The sequence below is a fragment of the Callithrix jacchus genome, chromosome 4 (assembly GCF_049354715.1).
Source record: "Callithrix jacchus isolate 240 chromosome 4, calJac240_pri, whole genome shotgun sequence".
In the NCBI taxonomy this organism is placed as follows: Eukaryota; Metazoa; Chordata; class Mammalia; order Primates; family Cebidae; genus Callithrix; species Callithrix jacchus.
Window position 1 is genome coordinate 43248348 of NC_133505.1, and position 20386 is coordinate 43268733.

At 44.1% G+C, this 20386-nt stretch overlaps 1 protein-coding gene across 9 annotated transcripts in view; it reads left to right on the forward strand.

Moving 5' to 3' along the window:
* ANKS1A (ankyrin repeat and sterile alpha motif domain containing 1A) overlaps positions 1 to 20386 on the forward strand; it is a 196522-nt gene that overhangs the window by 114153 nt on the left and 61983 nt on the right. For all 9 annotated transcript variants that reach the window (XM_078369010.1, XM_035295368.3, XM_035295371.3 and 6 more), the window contains one exon: positions 7525 to 8111. In XM_078369010.1, the coding sequence (XP_078225136.1) occupies positions 7525 to 8111 (587 nt within the window). The remainder of the gene's footprint in view (positions 1 to 7524; positions 8112 to 20386) is intronic.

The following is a 20386-nucleotide window of genomic DNA, read 5'->3' on the forward strand; positions in this document are numbered from 1 at the left end:
CAGAACTTAGCCTGGGCAACATAGTGAGATCTTCTTGTGTCTATGAAAATAAAAAAGTAACAATATTTAGCTGGGTGTGGTTGCATGCACCTATAGTCCTAACCACTTGGAGGTCGAGGTGGAAGAACTGCTTGAGCCCAGGAGGTTCAGTCTGCAGTGAGCCATGATCACACCACTGAACTCCAGCCTGGGTGACAGAGCAAGACTCTGTCTCCAAAATAATAATAATGATTATTTTTTTAAAAAAAGAATAGAGCTTATATTTAGAGGCATAAGGGGAAAGAAATGTAGGAAGATAACTGGGAGAATGCAGTATCTTAAGAGGCAAGGCTGAATGTGACAGAAAACCCTCAATAACTATGGTTATTGAGGGTTTTTGAACAAGATAGAAGTTCAAAGTAAGGAGTGCTAGGCTCAATGGCAGTTCATGACCGCCAAGGACCCAGTTTCCTTCTGCCATCTCATGGTTCAAGATGGTTATCCGAGTTCAAATCGTCAGCATAGGAAGGAAGAAAGAAAGGGGAGAGTGACACTTTAAAGATAGTTCCCAAAAGTTACACATGCCACTTTCACTTATAACTCATTGGCCAGAGCTTGATCATGTGGTTACACCTAGCTACAAAGGAGGTGGGAAATACTGTCTTTATTCTAGGTGTCTGTGAACCTGTCTAAAAATCCCATAACCAAGGAAGGAAGGGAAGAGGGTACTGGGGGCAATGGACAAACAGTATCCATTGATATATAAAGAGCTAGAAGGATGAAAACTAGGAAGAAGGTTAGGAAATTAGAAGGCCATTGGTAAATCCTAAATGGGGTCTAATTTCTCTAAAGTAGGAGAGAAGTGATGAAATTATCCCAAATTTTTACATGGTGTTGAGAGTAGTCATTAAAAACGTTTGATATGTCTTCTCAAAAAATTGGTGTGATTATCCTCCAAAAAGTGCGGGTGCCTTGGGTAAAGATGATGGCTTAAAGAGAGCAGAAGAGATGAGGAAATTGATCTTATCATAGTTTTCAAGAGATGAATGGAAAGCTCACTGGGCCTTGTAATCAGGCTTACATTTGAATTCTTGCTCTAGCATTTATCGGATGGTGACCTTTATTTAGGGAGTCATTTAACCTCTTTAAGCCTCAGTTTCTACATGTAGAAGAGATACGAATTCTTACCTCATGGTTGCTGTGAATAGTAGAAAGAAAATGCTTGGCATAGTGTCTGGCACAGAAGGAGTAGTACTCAATGAGCAATAGCCGTTGGAAGCCAGCTGAGTTAGGCGAATTGGTAGAGGACTCAAGTCAGTTGTTTCTTGAGTATTTGAAAGGGCTCAACATTCCAGCAACTGGAGACGAGAAAGCAAATGGCTGTGAATACCCAGTACAAGAACTGGCAGAAGATCAAGGGGAGTAAAGACAGCAAATGTACTATCAAATTAGACATGGTTAGATATCATGGCTGGTTGGAAGCTGATCCAGGCAGAGCTGGCATATTGAAAACTAGGGAAGTCTGGGGGCCAGAGGTCAGAGGTCCAATGACAGGCAATGAAGAGACACTTCAGAAGTTCAGGAGATGGGGAAGATGTAATGAGATAATCAAGACCAAGTCAGTGTGAAACATTCTTAAGTCCCAAAGCTGGGCTCTACCTATGGACCCCAAGGTGAGTACAGATGGCTCCTAGTCTGGAAGATTCTCCACTGTGCTCTTACATGTGATCACAAACCAAACTTACAAGAATACTGGCCTTCCCTGGCTTTTGAGTTTTTATTCTGCCTCTTTAACAGGGCTGCTCAGAAGAAAACAGTCTCCTTTGCAGAGTCAGGAGAAGGGAAACCAGCCTATGTGTGCAGTGTTAGCATGATGAGCTAAGGGTTCAGAAATGACTGTAAATGAAAAATGGTGATAATGACAGCAGCTATCATTTACTGAATGCTTCCTATGGGCCAGCTGCCATGCTGATTTCATTTACGTTGATTATGTCATTGTATATCTCGTGACAGATCTTCAGGATAGAGGCTATTTTTGTCCCTGTTTCAAAGATGAGGAAGAAAAGGTTAGGTATTGGAGCTAAGATTTAAACCATAGTCTGACTGAATCCAAAGCCTATACTTTTAACCATGAAGCTAAAACCATTTCATCAAAAGCTATGCTACTATTCATGTTCTTAACATCATAGAACTGAAAGGGACCATAGAGAGGTCATTTAATCACAGATTCAAACCAGCCTAAATCACAAAGCCCTGGAGAATGCATCCCAGGCATTCATTTTTTGAAGAGACCTAGAGAGGAAAAGTCACAGGGCTGGTACTAAAACATGGGCTTCTTGAGTTCCAGTCTAGCACTTATTCTATTTCTCAGGTTGCCATGGACCAGAATGAACTCTCAGTCTATTTGTCTTATCAAATTGTAGTCTTCAGCAAATGTCTGAATAACTTGGTCAGGACCTTCCTTCCAGGGAGAGCCTGGTGACCCTCTGAAAGCAACCATGTACTTGGGAGTTCTCCTGCACACCCACAGTTTTTGACACTCACCATAGTGACGTGGAACTTGGAGGATTCCAATCCTAATGATACGGAAAACACAAAACAACACGGGACACTGGGTCCCCCAGCCTGCTCCTCTGGGTCTGAGGATTGATTTGAGTTAGCAACTCCTTACATGAGCTGCATTCTTCAGCCTTAATTTAAATGGGCAAAGGTGAATGAAAAATGTGTAAATGTTAAAATGTTATTACTCAAAAGCCCTTGAGATCCCATAGCTCATCATAGTAATTAAAATGCAGCACAGAAGACCCCTTACTTCGGTAGCTCACAGGGTAAAAGGAAAATGAATGAGGATCACAAGTTGATGGGACTGGGAATTAGAATGCTGGTGTGCCCTATTGAGTGGAGCAGCTGGCCTTGGTGTATGGGTAGCATAAGAAACAGGCCTCCCTCCCTGTGTGCTGTTGCCTTTTTGTTTCTCTCCTAGAAGGGCAGACTGTGGCGAGGGCTGAGGGAAGAGCTGGGGGACCATTGGAAGTAGTGTAGAGAAAGGCCTAAGGGTTCTCTTCTGCATCTTCAGTAGTCCCTGGGCATGTTGCCCAGGCTGGTCTGGAACTTCTGAGCTCAAGTGATCCTCTTGCCTCAGCCTCCCAAATTGCTGGGATTACAGGTGTGTGCTGCCACACCTGGCCCTTCTCTGCCTTTTCTAATGTATTTCTACTTCTCTGTAAGCCTGACAAGGTCTTACTTCTCCTTCAGTGCTCAGCCCGAAAGCTACCTCTTCTGAGAAGCCTTCTGGTTCAGAGTATTCAGGCTTTCTTTACGTCTGCCATGCATATGGTTTATACCTCTCTTAAAGCATCGGGGCAGACTTGGTGTCTTTATTTTTTTTAATTATTATTATTATTATTTGGTAAGATAAGATCTCGCTCTGTCTCCCAGGCTGGAGTACAGTGGCACAATCACAGCTCACTGCAGCCTTGAATTTCTGGGCTCAAATTATCCTCCCATCTCAGCCTCCCAAGTAGCTGGGACTACAGATGTGCACCACCACGCCCAGCTAATTTTTAAATTTTTTATAGAGATGAGATCTCGCCATGTTGCCCAAGCTCCTCTTAAACTCCTGAGCTCAAGCACTCCTCCTACCTTAGGCTCCCAAAGTGTTGAGATTACAGGTGTGAGCCACCACGCCTGGCCTCTTTATCCTCATATCACCTGGGTGCCTCCTGAGGGCAGACAGTTTGTACACATTTGTCGATGGGATGAGTGGGTACAGTGACAGTTCTGGGGCCTGTCTCAGAGTTTCTTGCTTCAGCCCACTTACCACATTACTTTCTGTCCCCTCCTTCTGCTGTTCAGAGTTATAAGGATGGTGCAGGTAATGAATGCTTGTGAAGTGCTTTATATCTTACAGAGTACTTTCATGTACATTGTCTTTGATGATCCTTGTGACAGACCTGTGAGGAACTGAGAAGTAGTTGGTCTCATCTGTGAGCAAAGTGTGTAATGGCTCCCATGTGGAGGATAATAATTTTAACATCTACTGAGAGTGTGGCGTGTGCCAGACATGGTTCTTAATGCGTTACACGTATAATTTAATTACCACAGCAGTCCCCCAGTTAAGATCCTGGAATCGCAGAGAAGTTCAGTAATTTGCTTACGAACTGCTTCTTGATCAGTATACTCTATTGTTAGTACCTTGTCCCTAAGAGACCTTATATTATTCTGACTTTGCAGAAGGAAGAAACCGTTTAGTAATTCTTTTCCCACCCATTGATTTGCCAAAAAATCCTGTCTTGGCCTTGGATGTAGTTTTTAATGGGAATGAGAACACCAGCCTTAGGCTCTTAGATGTCGGCAAGTTTTTCAGTTACCAGAGTGTCTTTCTTAGGAATTGCCTGGCTAAGTCATATGATTGTAAGAAGTTCTTTCCATCATTTCTTATATTCCACAAAATATTGGTGGATTGTGGTTTCTCTAATAGGATTCTGACCCTCAGAGATTCTTCCTCCACATATTTCCTTCCTCCACAAGTTTCCATTCTTTCTTTCTGCCCACTTCCTTCCCCCTGGCATGTGTCTGTTATTGAGCCCTTGGCATCTGTCTCTCTTTCATCATTGATAGCTAGCTTGAATGGGCGGCTGTTTGACAGGGCCTGCATTGCTGGCTCCCACAGCAGTAGTTCGAGCATTTTCTGTGGCCTGGGTTCTGAGGTCCAACCAGGCAGTCTGAGCCAGGCTGGCCCCCGGTTCTGAGCGATGGTGTTTTTCTTTTATTGTTGGTCCCCTTAGCTTCCAGTTGTTAAATCTGAAGCTGGAAGTTGATACAAAGCAGTAGAAGCCTGTGCTCCTTTTACCACAGTCATCTTGCATTCAAGTATAGTCAGAGGGACATTGTGCCTTGGGCCAGGATTTGTAGGAAGTTGGCTGTTAGAATGTGGTCCCAGAGATGGCAGATTTGGCAGCCTGATTAACCCTTCCCATCGGCTTCTCCTAGGAAGTACTGTTGCCCTGAACCACATTAAATGGTCATGTGTCATCCTGACTGTAGCCCCACCATGCAGCACCACTGGGTAGCTTTGTTCTGGCTGCCAGTTATTATATGTGATCTTCATAGCCATGAGACGTGGCTTCCTGGGGCCTCAGTTAAACAGTATGAAACTCTTAGGTAATCAGCATTCCTTCTCCCCCCGAGGAAGGATTCAAGTTTTTCAGGGCTTGTTCATTGCTCAGGACCTGATCTTTGGGGTATAGCATTTTTGAGTTGGGGTGTGAAAGTCCCAAAGTCATCAAGTGTAGAGGAGGGGCTGGGTGCGGTGGCTCATGCCTGTAGTTCCAGCACTTTGGGAGGCCAAGGCAGGGACATCACTTAAGGCCAGGAGTTCAAGACCGGCCTGGCCAACATGGCAAACCTTGTCTCTACTAAAAATAGAAAAAAATTAGCTGGGTGTGGTGGCACATGCCTGTAGTCCCAGGCACTCGGAAGACTGAGACTGGAGAGTGGTTTGAATCCGGGTGGCAGAGGTTGCAGTGAGCCAAGAGTGTGCCACTGCACTCCACCCTGAGCAACAGAGTGAGACTCTTTCTCAAAAAAAAAAAAAAGCCTAGAGGAAGGAGCTGCCAAAGTTTGTGCTTCTGTCCTCCTGTGGATAAGTAATCAGAGCCATAAAGTGGAGCTAATTGGCTGCCCCTTGGCCACTTCTGTAGACTTGTGAAAAGCTGAACAGACTGTGGAGACTGAACTGCTCTTCTGGAGTGGCGGGGATGGGGAAACTGTATCCCTGCTCAGACCCCAGTGAGTTGGGCTCACTGTGAGAGCTGGTTGTTGAGACCATTTCTTAGAGGCTGTTTTGGAAGAACCAGTGTTATAGGACAATAGTGTCATGTGTGGGCAATGGAGACTGCATTTTAGTACATCGTGTTTATTTTGCACCCCTCCTCACCTGGCTACCCTTTCCAGTTGCAGAACGGAACCTCAAGAAGGGGCTTTGGGCCTTCAGGTGTGCTGATGAGGGAGAGTGGGTGCTATACAGACAGCAACAGGAGAGGTACTCAGGCAGGGCTCTCGCATCCCTAAGAGGGAGAAGTGTGCCATCGTGACATGGTGGAGACTTGGATTCTCGTCACTGTCATGTCATTAAAGGGATTTTTAAGTATCATGCAGCCCAGCCTACTTATTGCAGACACTGAGGCCCAGTAAGATGAAGTGACTGCCAAGGCCACACAGCTAGACAGCAGTTCAGCCAGGACCAGAGCCAGATTTTCAGGCTTCTAGGTTACACCACCTGGGGTGACCACCTAAGATTCCTCCTCTGTAAACATAGTTGACCCTTTTGGAGCTCAACTATTCTGAGCTCATGAATAGTTCTTGGGAGTTTTGAGCAGACTGGGGAATTGTTTGGTGTAGGTACTATAGATTCCATGTATAGAGAAGATAAATTTGAATATTATGGAGTGTGAGCTAGTGCTGGACATAGTGTTGTTATTTACTCTGATGATGTAGGTTAAAATCTTCAATGGGATTGAGTTCATGCAAGGAAAGCTTGCATGAACTCAGTGTAGTTTGCCAGTGTAGTGCTGATGTTAGATTCTGATTTGGGCAATGACTTATGCTACTTCAGGGCAGAGGTATCTGAGTGTACAGTAGTAGTTGGCCTCTTGAGCTAGCAGTGTCAGGTTTCTAGGATGTCAGGGAAGTCTCGAGAGAACTGCAGATGTCTCCTGGCATTGACAAATTAGACCATTTTGTTTTCAGTGGATCAACTAAGGTTAAACTTAAACAAATATGAGCAGCTGGGAGACTTTGGAAGGAGTAAGATGTGTACTTTCTCCGGGAAAAAAAAGAGAGAAAGAGAGAGAGAGAGAGAGAAAAAAAAAAAATCTGTGCTCCTGAGGAAGGAAGGAAGGATGAGGCGTGGAACTCGGAATGGCCCCCTCCGAGGAAGGAAGCAGTTATTTCTCTGCTGTTTTGTTTCTGTTAAGGAATTCCAGAAGTTGCAGGTTGCAGACCATGACCTCTATTTTTTTTTTTTTTTTCTGTTGCTGCTTGCCAGAGGAAGGGAGGGCGGGTGGCCTTTAAATAACACTTTGGCCTTTATGGAAATGTATCAGATGTTCCAGAAGTGAGTCTCACTGCTCGAGCTTGCTCACTGGCACTCTCACTTTTGCTCCACGCTCACTCACTCTGTCCTCACTTATGTCCTTTCTCTAGGTTATAGTTAACACTCTTCTCGCCTTATATAGCAAGGTCTGGTCGTTAATGTTAACAGAAATCTAACAAAAGGGAAGGCTGCCAGATAGCATTAATCAGGCCAGTGTTTGGAATTTCATAAATGCTCTGACTTTGGGTACAAATTGAACATTAAGAACAATACAAAAGCTGTCTTCCTTCCTGTCTCTTCTTCTCTCCTCTCCTCTCCCCAGCCTATCCAGTTTCTCTCTCTGTCTCTCTGTGAATTCCTCTGCTCAGCCGTATGCTTGCTACACTGGAACTTTGTTGATTTTTGCCACGTTTAATTTTTTATTTCTCTGTCTCTCCGTCCACTCCAAGACCACAGGCGGAGCAGCAGCAGCCGGAGCCAGGACTCTGCGGAGGGGCAGGACGGGCAGGTCCCAGAGCAGTTCTCAGGTCTCCTCCACGGCTCCTCCCCGGTGTGCGAGGTGGGGCAGGACCCTTTCCAGCTGCTCTCTACCACTGGCCAGAGCCATCCAGACGGGTCCCCCCAGCAGGGCGCCTGCCACAAGGCCAGCATGCAGCTGGAGGAGACGGGTGTGCATGCTCCTGGAGCCTCCCAGCCCAGTGCCCTGGACCAGAGCAAGAGAGTGGGCTACCTAGCAGGCCTGCCTACCACCAACAGCCGCTCGCACCCTGAAACTTTGACTCACACAGCATCTCCACACCCTGGTGGTGCTGAGGAAGGAGACCGGAGTGGGGCCAGGAGCCGAGCCCCTCCCACCAGCAAACCCAAAGCTGAACTCAAACTCAGCCGCAGCTTGTCCAAGTCTGACTCTGATCTCCTGACCTGCTCACCCACAGAGGACGCTACCATGGGGAGTCGGAGCGAGTCCTTATCCAACTGCAGCATTGGGAAGAAGCGACTGGAGAAGTCACCCTCCTTTGCCTCAGAGTGGGATGAGGTAAGGCTGACATGATGTCATGGGGAGCTGGGCTGGCCAGGTTGACTGCAGCTCTCCTGTGTGCCAACTCCCAGGCCCAGGATCTGGGCATGGTTGCCCTGGTTCCTTCACTCCATAACTAATGTGTTTCTGACAATTGTAAGAGGAGGCGAGCTTCAGGTAGCCTGGATCACAGAGGACAGATTCATTAATAGTTAAATTAGAGGGTGGAGGCCCCAGCAGAGCAGAGCTGATGAGGGAGGGGCAGTTCCTAGAAATGACATGTTGTTTGGAAATATTTGGATCCCATCATCCCCGTTGAGAGAATCATGCTCACCCTGGGGATGCTTAAGAAGAGCTGGAGTACTTCCTATGAGTCCTTCAGGAGGAAGAGAGGAGACCCAGGGCTAGTTGAGAGGTGTGAGGGGTGTTAGGGGAAGACAGGGGTAGGGCAGGGGCAAAAGCCGAAAGGGGGCTTTTCTCTTTTTATATATAATTTCAACTTTTACTGTAGATTCAGGGGGTACATATGCAGATTTGTTACATGGGTATATTGTATGATGCTGAGGTTTGGGGTATGATTGATCTTATCACCCAGGTATTGGGCATGGTACCCGGTAAATAGTTTTTCAGCCCTTGCCCCCACTCCCTCCCCTCTCCAGTAGTCCCAGTGCAGTGTCTATTGTTGTGTCTTTATGTCCATGAGTACCCATTGTTTAAGGGAAGAACATGCTGCAGTGTTTGGTTTTCTGTTCCTGCATTAATTTGCTCAGGATAATGGCCTCCAGCTGCATTCATGTTGCTGCAAAGGACATGATCTCATTCTTTTTTATGGCTGCAAGAAGAAGGCTTTTCTATTCCCTGCTTCTCCATGGTTATTCTTACTGTGCTGTCCTGGAAGGCCAAATACTTCTTCCAGCAGAAGGCTCCTGCCTATTCCACATTCCCAGATTGGTCAGGCAGAAGAGGGCTAAGTGGTTTAGGAACGAAGATTAGGGAGTAGAAAACATTGGGAGTGAGAGGCCCAGTTTTCTTTCATAGCCATTATTAGTTGGAAATATGTACCGAAGTATTTTTCAGTGACCTATGGCATGTCTCACTGAGCAAAAGAATGTGTTTCTCAAAGTTGGGTAAACACCCTGGGAATGTTAAAGTACCACCCTTGCAAGCTCCTTGCTGAGTGGAAGCTGCCTTTGAAGTGGATTGGGTCTGTCTCCCAGGAATAATTTCAAGAAATACATTTAGCTCTCCAAGAGGGGGGGAACACTGCAGCTGAAGTGTCCATTTGAACTATCTGTAGACTTAATGCCCTACCCAACTCTATTTGGGTAGGTGCTACAAAGTTATGTAAACCAAAGCTAATCCATTTCCAGTGAAGGAACAGGGTGGGGCAGTTCTTCCAGCACTAACTCCAGATGAGATGAAGCCTAAGATTCTGATTAGGCAGACAGAGGAACCCTTTGCAGAAGATTTTTATTGCTTAGTAAACAAAGATTTGGTGAGCCTGTGCTAGATGCCTGGCCACTAGTGGAAAATCACTAGTGAGATAGCTCTGGGGACGGGGCGTGCAGGAGATTACACACAGGAGTGTGTGTATTTGTAGGAATGTGTGCTCTACCTTTGTTTTTTAAAACAGAGTTTTACAAATTTACAATCAGCTATAGGAAAAGTTCAAGATAAGTTTAAGAGGAGTGTGAAGATAAGTGCAGTGTGCTCTGAAACGGCCTTAGAGGTCAAGAGAGAAAAACATCTGTGACTCTCACCCAGGTCTGAGAAAAAAAAAAATCATGGGTGGAGGAGTGGAGACAGGAGGTGTCAGAGGGTGGGAAAAGGCTTCAGGAAGGATCACAGAGTGATGGGATTTGACATGGAATTAAAAGACCAAGTCTTATGCCTAAAACCAGATTGAAGCTGGTAGGACGAGGAGAGGTGGGTGGAGAGAGCAGCATGAGCAGAGGCATGGAGCCAGGAAAGCTTAGGTCATTTGGTTTCTCTAGGGTGCTGACTGTGTGTAAGGGCAGAATGAGAAGTAAGGGTACAAAGTGAAATTTGCACCAGGTAGCGAGAGGGCCTTGAGCATCATGCCAAGAGATGAGAACAGTCAGCCCTCCATAGCCGTGGTTTTCTGCATCTATGGATTTAGCCAACTGTGGGTGGAAATGTTCGGGGAGGGGGGGATAACAATACAACAATTTTAAAATGCACATAAAAATACAGTATAACAATAATTTACATACAGCATTTACATTGTATCAGGTGTTATAAGTAATCCAGAGATGATTTAGAATATACGAGAAGATATGTATAGGTTATATGCAATGCTATTTTATGTCAGGGACTTGAACGTCCTCAGATACTGATATCGGGAGGGGTGTTCTGGAACCAATCCCTAGTGACCACTGAGGGAAGACTACTAGATATGCTATCAAGGCAGTATCTCAGAATCATTCACGGGCTGGAAGACAGCTTTACCAGTCCAGTGAATCACCACTCCTTTATGGTTCCCTCTGAACGTATCCCCACCAGGAGAGGTTAGCAGTGCTGGGCCATTCTTCACAGGATATTTATGTCCTGTTAACATGCAGCATGGCCAGGTAGTCTTATGGGCTCCACTCTTTCCTCCTGGCCGAGAAATACAAAATCACCTGGGCAAAGCTGGTATTGAGGTTGGCTGTTTGTAAGCTCTGAAATGGCCATAGAGGTCATAAACCAGTACCTCTTTGCATCAAGAGGAGGTTCATGTGCTGATATCACCTGTGCAGATAAAGATTGCAGGTGCACACAGTGGCCCAGGGACTATCCGAGATCTAGGTGTTGCGGGCTAGTTCCCTAATGTGGCTGAAATGCCAGAGCCCTGCTACATTTTAAATTTGAAAAAACTTAAAGGCAATTGAGGTCTTATTGGAACAAATTCAGAAGAGCAAGGTTCACTTACGTTGTAAACATTAACAGAGTCCTTTAAATGTAACCCTTCAATGTTGTTAGCGATATTGTACTTGGTTTCTGTGGATATCTCTCTCTAAAGAGAAACTCCAAAAGTGTTTCCCCCAGTGACTGGCCCTAAACCCAGGGCTTTGGCAGGCTTTCCTGGAATAGGGCATTAGTTAATGGCCGCTCCCCACCCTATCCCTAATCAGTGCCTGAAGCCTGCTTTGCCATATCCTGTGCTTGCTGATTTTTTTCTTTGCTGTCCTTGGACCCTTGGGAGGTGGGGAGCTCTGCTCTGAAGGCTCTGAAGGTGCTTGGGCTCAGCTCAGCTCCTCACTGTGAGGCCTGGGGAGGGAGAAGGAAGGCTGTGGAGTGGGAGCCCATCAGGCTGCTCCTAGAAGGAAGTGCAGGACAGCACATGACCTCAGGTTCGGGAGTCAGCAGATCCAGCTTTAAGCCTCAGCTCCACCATCTCCACTTTGGTGCATGGACGACCTCAGTAAGCTCACTGTTATTATCTTTATTTGTGAAACTGAGGCAGTTAGATCTGTGTTTCAGAGTGTTTTACCAATTAGAGATGTGTTTAACTGCCTAGCACAGTTTCTAGCATGCATAACATGGTAGATATTAATGTTACTATTGTGCTTGGAGCTTCAGAGAATGGGAACTGAGGCCTAGAGTGTCTTCAGACCTTAAGAAAGGCAGAGCTCAGGCCAGGCATGGTGGTTCATGCCTGTAATCCAGCACTGTGGGAGGCCAAGGCAGGTGGATCACTTGAGGTCAGTAGTTTGAGACCAGCCTTGCCAAAATGGTGAAACCCTGTCTCTACTAAAAATACAGAAATTAGCCGGGCATAGTGGCATGTGCCTGTAGTCCCAGCTACTTAGGAGGCTGAGGCAGGAGAATTGCTGGAACCCAGGGGGCGGAGGTTGCAGTGAGCCAAGATCATACCACTGCACTGGGCAACAGGGTGAGACACCATCTCAAAAAAAAAAAAAGGCAGAGCTCTTTGCAGGAGGTTCTTTTGGTGTTTGGTGGTGGCAGAGTGAAGGGAAACACTAGAGTTCAAACCCTTCAACTGGTGATCCTCCTGCACAGCTCTGCCTCCCTGCAGGGATGGGAGAGCCCACCCAGCCTGGGAAAGTAGGGCAGGCACCTTCTCCATTGTTCTCATTTGAGAAATTAATGAGCTTTCTGCTGAACTCCCTGAGAGGAGAAGAGAGGTTGAAGAGAAATCTATAGCCCTCTCTATAATTTATTTTACAAATACATTCTTCCACAGAAGGACCAGCAAATGGCGTGTTGTGTGGTTGTTGGGATGATGCTCTCTAGTTGGGGAACATGTATGGCTGTTAGATTTGGGAGCCATTTTCTCCAAATACAGACGGCTCCTTATGGTGTGTTAACTCAGCCCTTGTTGAACTACCCTGAGCAAGATGACTTCTGAAAGATGGCTTGGGTAAGGTAAACCTCTGTGATCGTATCTGTTCATGACACTAGCATTCTCCCTATTTTCTATTTTATTTTTGGTAACAAAGAAGTCATAAGAATTTGGCTTTAAAAGAGCTCAGCCTAAGAGGAGATCTGAATCCAAGCTTCAGTAGTTATTTTCTGCGTTCTCCAGTCAAGTAAAAGCACTCTTTGAGGTCTTCATGATGCTTGGGACATAATAGAGGTTAAACTGAGAAGGCGTACATAAATAAAACTTCAAAAATATGTAGATGAGGAGTGGGAAATTTACCTGCATCCCTCCAAGTATAACTTAACCTCTGTTAGCATTCGATACATATCCAAATTTGGGGTCTTAGTGTATTTACTGATTATAATTTGCTTTTCTTACCTAATTACTGCATGTCATTGATATCTTACCATGGCAGCATCAATAAGATCGGCATCAGATCATCATCTGAGTATTCTCTTGTATGGCTATATCATAAGGTTGGTTGGTTTGTTGTTGAAGCTGTTCTCCAAACATTAGATGCTGCACAGGGCATTTTCCACCCACCCTTCAGGTCCAATTCCTACGTTTTCTATCTGCCTATATGTCGTGCATTAATAGGCCAAGGGATTGTTGGATTGGCTGTGTCCCTCTACTGAAGGCCACCACTCTGGGATGGACCTTCTCCCAATAGCCGTTCTCTCTGGGTTCTAGTAAATAGTCCCTCCCTTTGACCCTTCTGACCTAAGGCTCCTCACTGTGACTAGCTCCCCTCCACGCACCTTTCCCAAACCTGTATAAATAATCTCATTATGAAGTTCCTTCAAGTGCGCAATTTGAATGTGCTGTCTTTTCCCGCAGGGACCATGAGTGATGTAGCTGTTTTTACTGTTTCTGTCAACTCTGAGTAAGCATAGATGTCTGTGTGCTGGAGCAGTAAACATGGTTCTAGCATGTGCACTGTAAATTAATCTTCATTTGCAAAGGAACTAGAAGTCTTAGATATTCAGAGTGCTGGGAAGCAGGAGAAATCCAAATTCAACTGGAAGCACCAGAGCTGCGGCAGTGGAGTCATGGCAAGACCAGCATTTAGAAAGTTTCTTTCACTCTTTGAAGATTGGTTGAAAGAAGTGCCACTGAAACTGCAACTGGAGGAGGCTTTATGCCTCCAGGAAAGTCTCAAGGAGAAGGATCCCAAGCAGCGGTAGTAGCTGTTGGATCAGGTTCTAAAGGACAGGGTAGGGAGATTCAACAAATTATTGTGGAAGTTGGAGACAAAATTCTTCTCCCAGAATATAGAGGCACCAAAGTAGTTCTAGGTGACAGGATTATTTCTTATTTAGAGATGGTGACATTCTTGGAAAGAATGCAGACAGAAATAAATCATCCTTCCACTGAAGTCCTGAAATCTTTCATCATATAAGTAATTTTCATGTCTCTGTCCTTCATCTCAACTAATGATATATAAAGTAATGACATCCAGTGTCTCTAAAATTTTATTTTTCAGGACTGATAATAGACATTTTCAAATAAAAATATGTAAATTGAGCAAAATTAAAAATCCAAAACTTGAAGCCTTTCCCACTTTCTACTATAGGAGAGAAACCTGTTCTCCCTTCATCACGGTGGCAGTATCCTCAGCATCTTAGCTGTGTGTTCCTGTGTCAGAAGCCCCTTTTGTGTCTCCTCATCCTCTGTCTCTTGCACAGTATCATGCACCCACAGCATACACACACACAGCACCAATTAACATCTGAGATAAATACCTTGTAGGAAGAACAGAAATGGCTTTCTGGTCATATTGTGGTTTGAATGTATAAAAAGTTAGTGATGTCAGATCAGTCTCTCACCTGCCTTGAAATGATATTGAAGTTTATGAAAGAGAAAACCACAGAAAGCTGTTTCTCTACTAAGCATAAACATTTGAATCATTTAAAACACGGTTAAATGATACATTTGTGTTTTATAATCAGCTTACATAATTATTAAATAAGTAGGAGACGGGTAAAGAGCAGGGACATGCTTTGTATGCATTTTGTGTAAGCTGAGAATAATTTCTGGTACAGGATTTTGGGGAATGTCCTGGTTTTGTCTGAAATGGTAGCTGAGGGGACCCTTGGCTCTTGAATCCTTTTCTTGAGAAGTGAAGTGGCAGCAACTGGGAGGGCACCCTTTCAGGCCAAGTCCAGAAGTGGCCTCCCTGCCTCACCCTTTCCAGTTCCGTCCCATTAGAGGCATGATGTCATCAAGAGACAAGCTGATTGGTTCAACTCTGTAGAGGCTTTGGCTGCTTTTAACCCTTGGGGGTTATGTGTGCAAGAAGAATGTAAAATAAGGAGATTTGCGTTTCCACTGATGATGACTAAATTTCCCATGCCATGTTCTGCAGTGTGTTGTTCTTCGTTATGTAAACAAGCATGCTGTGTAGTCTTTTTTGCTGAGCAAAACCCTCCCACCCTGAACAAGAATGTGACACTCGTACCTCTGGGGAAAGATTAGGGCCTGGAGTGTCTATTTAAGTTGTTTCCAAGTACACCCAGTAGTCATAACTTTTATCCTACATGAAACACCCCTTAAGTTTCCATTGGCTTCAGGTGGTGTGGCAATATTGAGGTATTTTGTTCGTATTTTTAATCTCATTTATCTTATAGGCAGCCCTATAAAAACAGTTTTGGCCTCTCTATCAGATAAAGTGTTTTTTGTTAGCCTAGATTATATCTATACACACACATATATGTGCATATGTGTGTGTGTGTACATATATGCGGTGTATGTATATATGTGTGTGTGTGTGTGTGTGTGTGTATGTTTATATGCATTTTTATGGCCTTGATGCTAACAGGAGAAACTCCACAGTGTTGTGACTGAGCTGGGGTTAGTCCTGGTTCTGCAATTGACTCGTGATGAGAAACTGATATGTTTAGCACCCCCTCCCGCTTGCTGGTCCCTTGCTGCCATCAGGCCTCTAACTGGTCAGGTGCTGGAAAGTCAGGGGAGTGCGCCCTCCCTGCTGCTGCCACTTCACTTCACTTCCTTCTTCTTTGCTGCTGTCCCTATCTGTTACTCAGCTGTTTCCCCTTTTCTATTTCGCTTTGCTCTTTCTCCCCTTTTCTTCTATGCTCTTTTGTCTTATTTTCTTCCTCCCTACTTTTCTCATTCATTTTTCCTTTTTGTTCTTATTTTTGCTGGTGGCGTTAAGAATGGGCTTCTCTTCTAGTCTTTCGGCCCTCTGCACGAAAGAGATTTTGCTTTTATTTTCTCTTTTTAACATTATTCCAGGGTTGACCCACATTTCTATTCTCACCAGCATTTCTACCCCACACACACCACCAGCCTCAGTCCGCCCCAGACAGCCTGGTTCCCTTTGGCTGCAGCAAGAGGGCACCAGCAAGCACCAGGGAAGGACTTGGGGTATTTGCAAAACTGTCAGCAAAAGTATTTTTATTTTCTCCCCTTTTTGTATTGTTACTTTTTTTTTTTTTTTTTTTAAGATGGAGTCTTTTTTCCAGGCTGGAGTACAGTGGCGTGATATTGGCTCACTACAATCTCTACCTCCCAGGTTCAAATGATTCTCCTGCCTTAGCTTCCCTAGTAGCCAGGATTACAGGCACGTACCACCACACCCAGCTAATTTTTATATTTTTAGTAGAGATGAGGTTTCACCATGTTGTCCAGGATGGTCTTGATCTCCTGACCTTGTGATCTGCCTACCTCAGCCTCCCTAAGTGCTGGGATTACCAAGCTTGAGCCACCACGCCTAGCCATATATTTTTTTTTTTTTTTTTTTAACCCCAGACTGAAGGTTTGGACGACAATGAATGCAGGTGAATATGGATGAGACGAATTTGATCTTTAATCCAGTTCATACAAATGCTGAGAATCACAGAAGGAAACATTTTCTGGGATATTCTTTTAATACTTGGTTCTGGTTTTGTGTCTTGTTTTTCTAGTAAAGTATCAATAGGATACATAGTGCGTGATTTTATGTGACTTTGGGAATAATAGTTCATCTTATATTATTCTAAGCAATTGTGTCTAAGAACAAATAGAGGTATTTTACATTATCAGTAATAGTATAAAATTAAAGTATATTTGTATTACAGTTAGTCATTCAGCTAATTTGTTGAGTACCTGCTCTGTTCCAGGTAGGTTCTAAGTGCTGGGGATACAGCAACAAACAAAACAGACAAATCCTCTTGCCCTCGTGGAGCTGGCATTCTAGAAAGCTAGAGGGGAATGATAATTTAAAAAGGATAAATAGGTAAAATTCACAGTGTGTAGTTGACAATAGGAGTACTTATGAGAACAATACGCTAAGAAGAGGATTAGAGGGTGCGGTGGGAGGAGGGTTGCCGGGAGGAGGGTTGCCGTCAGGTGAGTCAGCCAAGGAAGGCCCTTTGACCAGGACATGAAGGAGCAAGCTATGCGCGCTTGGGACTCAGAGGGCGACACATGAATAGTTACTGGGCTACTTTCTCTTAATTAATGTCTCCTGTAAGAGAAATTTAAAATTCCACCCTACACTCAATATATTGTCTTACAAATATATCTTGTAACTTGACTTTTACTTTTAACTTCCTTTTTCTTTAGTCATGATTGCTACCTATTGCCTTTCTCATCTTTTTTTTTTTTCTCCTTGATTTCTTTATTTTAAGCTGTTGGGTGCATGCTTTCAAGCAGATGAAAATGTGAATGAAATCTGAATTTCTAAGAATTTCTCAAACTTGATCCTTGTTCTTGTCATCCTAGGCAAGGATGTTGGGGCAGTTCTGGCGGAGGGCCTGGGTTATAGGTCATTATCTTAGGAAATGCCTTTCCATGAGCTCACTGCATACTCAAGGCAGGAATAAAATCTGAAAACCAGGATCATGAAGCAAAGGGAAGAGAATTTAAAATTACTAAGACCAGAAGATGGCCAGAAATCTCGGATGGGAGATCCAGTGAGGGAGGACAACTGACTAGGTGTTCGTGGAATCAGGGCAGTGAGTTCAGGGTATGCCACCACCACCTGGAACACAGGAATGATGCTGATGTCCTAAAAGAGCACTCATGACAAATAACGTGCCCTGATAAATCTTAAATACATTCTCTCAGGAGCCGGGCCCATAGGTAATTGCAACCAGTAAGAGAAGGGGATATTGGTGGCCTCAGACATTCTCTGACCCTGGATGGACTTAGGGGATGTCAGGGTAGAGGGAACTTCTTAGAGACCAGATACGGTGGTGGTCTCTGTGTATGCATGCACATGTGTGTGTATATATCCCAGAGAAGTTTAATTTGTTTAGAAATGTGCTGTGTGGTCAGAATGGCAACCAGACAGTGGGGGATAGGCTTTTTATTGTATAAGACTCTGAGAAAGCAATTAATCTGGACCTCATTTGCGCTCCGTTTGAAATGTATGGCCCTCAGAAACAACATAGACTTTTTTCCTGACCCCCAGTGTTACGCCAGCATCCTCAAAGATGTGCTCTCTGATCTCAGCTCTGTGTTTTCATGGATGACTACCTTCCCTGCCTAGGATTCCTTTGTCCTGCCTTCTTCCCCATAGATATTCCCTTTAGATGCCACCAGGTGGGTAGCCAGTGGGTACGAAGAATGTTTGTGGCCTGTTGGGCAGGGCCAAGATGCTGAGCAGATCTTTCCCAGGCATCCTACTGTTGCTCATGAGCTCTAATGACCCAGTCTCTGGCGCCACAGGGCCCACCTGTCCATAACTCAAGGCGGCCTGTTTATTTGTCTGGACAGGTGGAAAACTGCCTAAGCTCACTAGGGGCCTACAAATGACAATTTGTCTGGCAGTCTGTTCTTGGCTGTCCTGATTTAAACAGGCAGGAAGCCATTGTAAACTCAGCTGAAATGTTGTGGTTTGTGTAAATGCTCTGGTTCCTTTCCTTTCCACTTTGGATCTAGTTATTTTAAACAGAACTTCCCCTAAAAGCATGAAACTGCCTTATATCCGTTATGCAGTGGGCATGCAGTCCTGGGTTTTGTAGCTTGGGCCCTCTACAGTGGGCCAAAGGACAGTAAGAACACCATGGAACTTGGGTGCAGTGGCAGAGGACTGGCATCCCATCCTCACACTGTACTTCAAGGGTAGCGATCTCCCAACCTCAAGGTCTTAGGCTGTTTCTGTGTCCTTGGAGGGAATATTTATCTCAAACAACCTCCATATCTAACTATGTAGAAATCTAGGCAAAGCTAACACTAGAAATGGAGTGTTTATACTCTAGGGATTTTATTTTTAAATTATGATATCTAAATCTAGGTGAAATTTTAAAGGTACCAAAGACTATATAGTGAAAAATAAGTCTCCCTGTCTGCCAGATTCCCAGTTCTTCTGCCTGGTGTTTTGAATATCCTTCCAGAAATATTCTCTGCATATAGAAGCATTTCTGACGTGTTAAGCATTTTTCTTTTTAAAAGACAAAATGGTGCCATCTCATGTGTACTGCTCTGAACCTTGCTTTTTGAAACCATTCTAATTAAGTACATGAAGAGTTTTCTTTTTTATTGTTCATAGTATTCTATGGTGTACATATACTATCATTTATTTTTGTTTCTTGTAGATGGACACTTTGGATGTTACCAAGCTTTTACTGATTAAAGCATTGCTGCAATGTAAATCCTTGTACAGTCATTGTAAGATGTTTCCAGAAGCTGAACAGCTGTGTGAAAGAGTTTGTGCATGGCCGAGCGTGGTGGCTCACGCCTGTAATCCCAGCACTTTGGGAGGCCGAGGCGGGTGGATCACGAGGTCAAGAGATCGAGACCATCCTGGTCAACATGGTGAAACCCCGTCTCTACTAAAAATACAAAAAATTAGCTGGGCATGGTGGCGCGTGCCTGTAATCCCAGCTACTCAGGAGGCTGAGGCAGGAGAATTGCCTGAACCCAGGAGGCAGAGGTTGCAGTGAGCTGAGATCGTGCCATTGCACTCCAGCCTGGGTAACAAGAGCAAAACTCCATCTCAAAAAAAAAGAGTTTGTGCATGTTAAATGTACTTTCCCACCCACAGCATGTAAACACCTTATCAACATGGAGTGGTCAGCCTTTTAGTCTCTTTGGTTAACAAATTGGTGATGTTATCCTGGTGTCATTTTAAAGTGTGTCTCTTATTATGAGTGACATTGACATCTCTTCATATGTTTACAAAATACTATTTTCTAGATTCCTTTTTCCTCCTTTTTTTTAACGTTTTTATTGAATCTATCTCTTTCTTACTAATTTGTAGAAGCTCTTTATATTTGAAGAAACTAGCCCTTTATCTGTGATATCATTTGTCTTTTGGCCTTATGGCACTTTTCTGGTTTTTTTTTTTTTTTTTTTTTTTTACATGCAGAAATTTGGAATTTTCATATAGTTGAATCTATCAATCTTATATGACTTCCACTTTTTTTTTTTTGAGATTGAGTTTCACTCTGTCACCCAGGATGGAGTGCAGTGGCATGATATCGGCTCACTGCAACCTCTGCCTTCTGGGTTCAAGCAATTCTGCCTCAGCCTTCTGAGTAGCTGGAATTACAGGTGCCCACCATCACACCTGGCTAATTTTGGTGTTTTTAGTAGAAATGGGGTTTCACCATGTTGGCCAGGCTGGTCTCAAACTCCTGACCTCAAATGGTCCGTTCGCCTAGGCCTCCCAAAGTGCTGGGATTACAGGTGTGAGCTACCACGCAGGACCAACTTCTGTATCTCATATCCCAGTTAAGACTCTCCTTACTCTAAGATTATAAATACATGTATATTATTTATATATATGCATTATATATAATTACATATACAAATATATAATTTAATTGCATATATAATATATACTTATATATATTATTTGATTACAAATATATATATTATACATATACATATACAGTACACATTCTATGTATATACACACACACAAACACATAATTTCCTCCTAGTACTTTTATGGTTT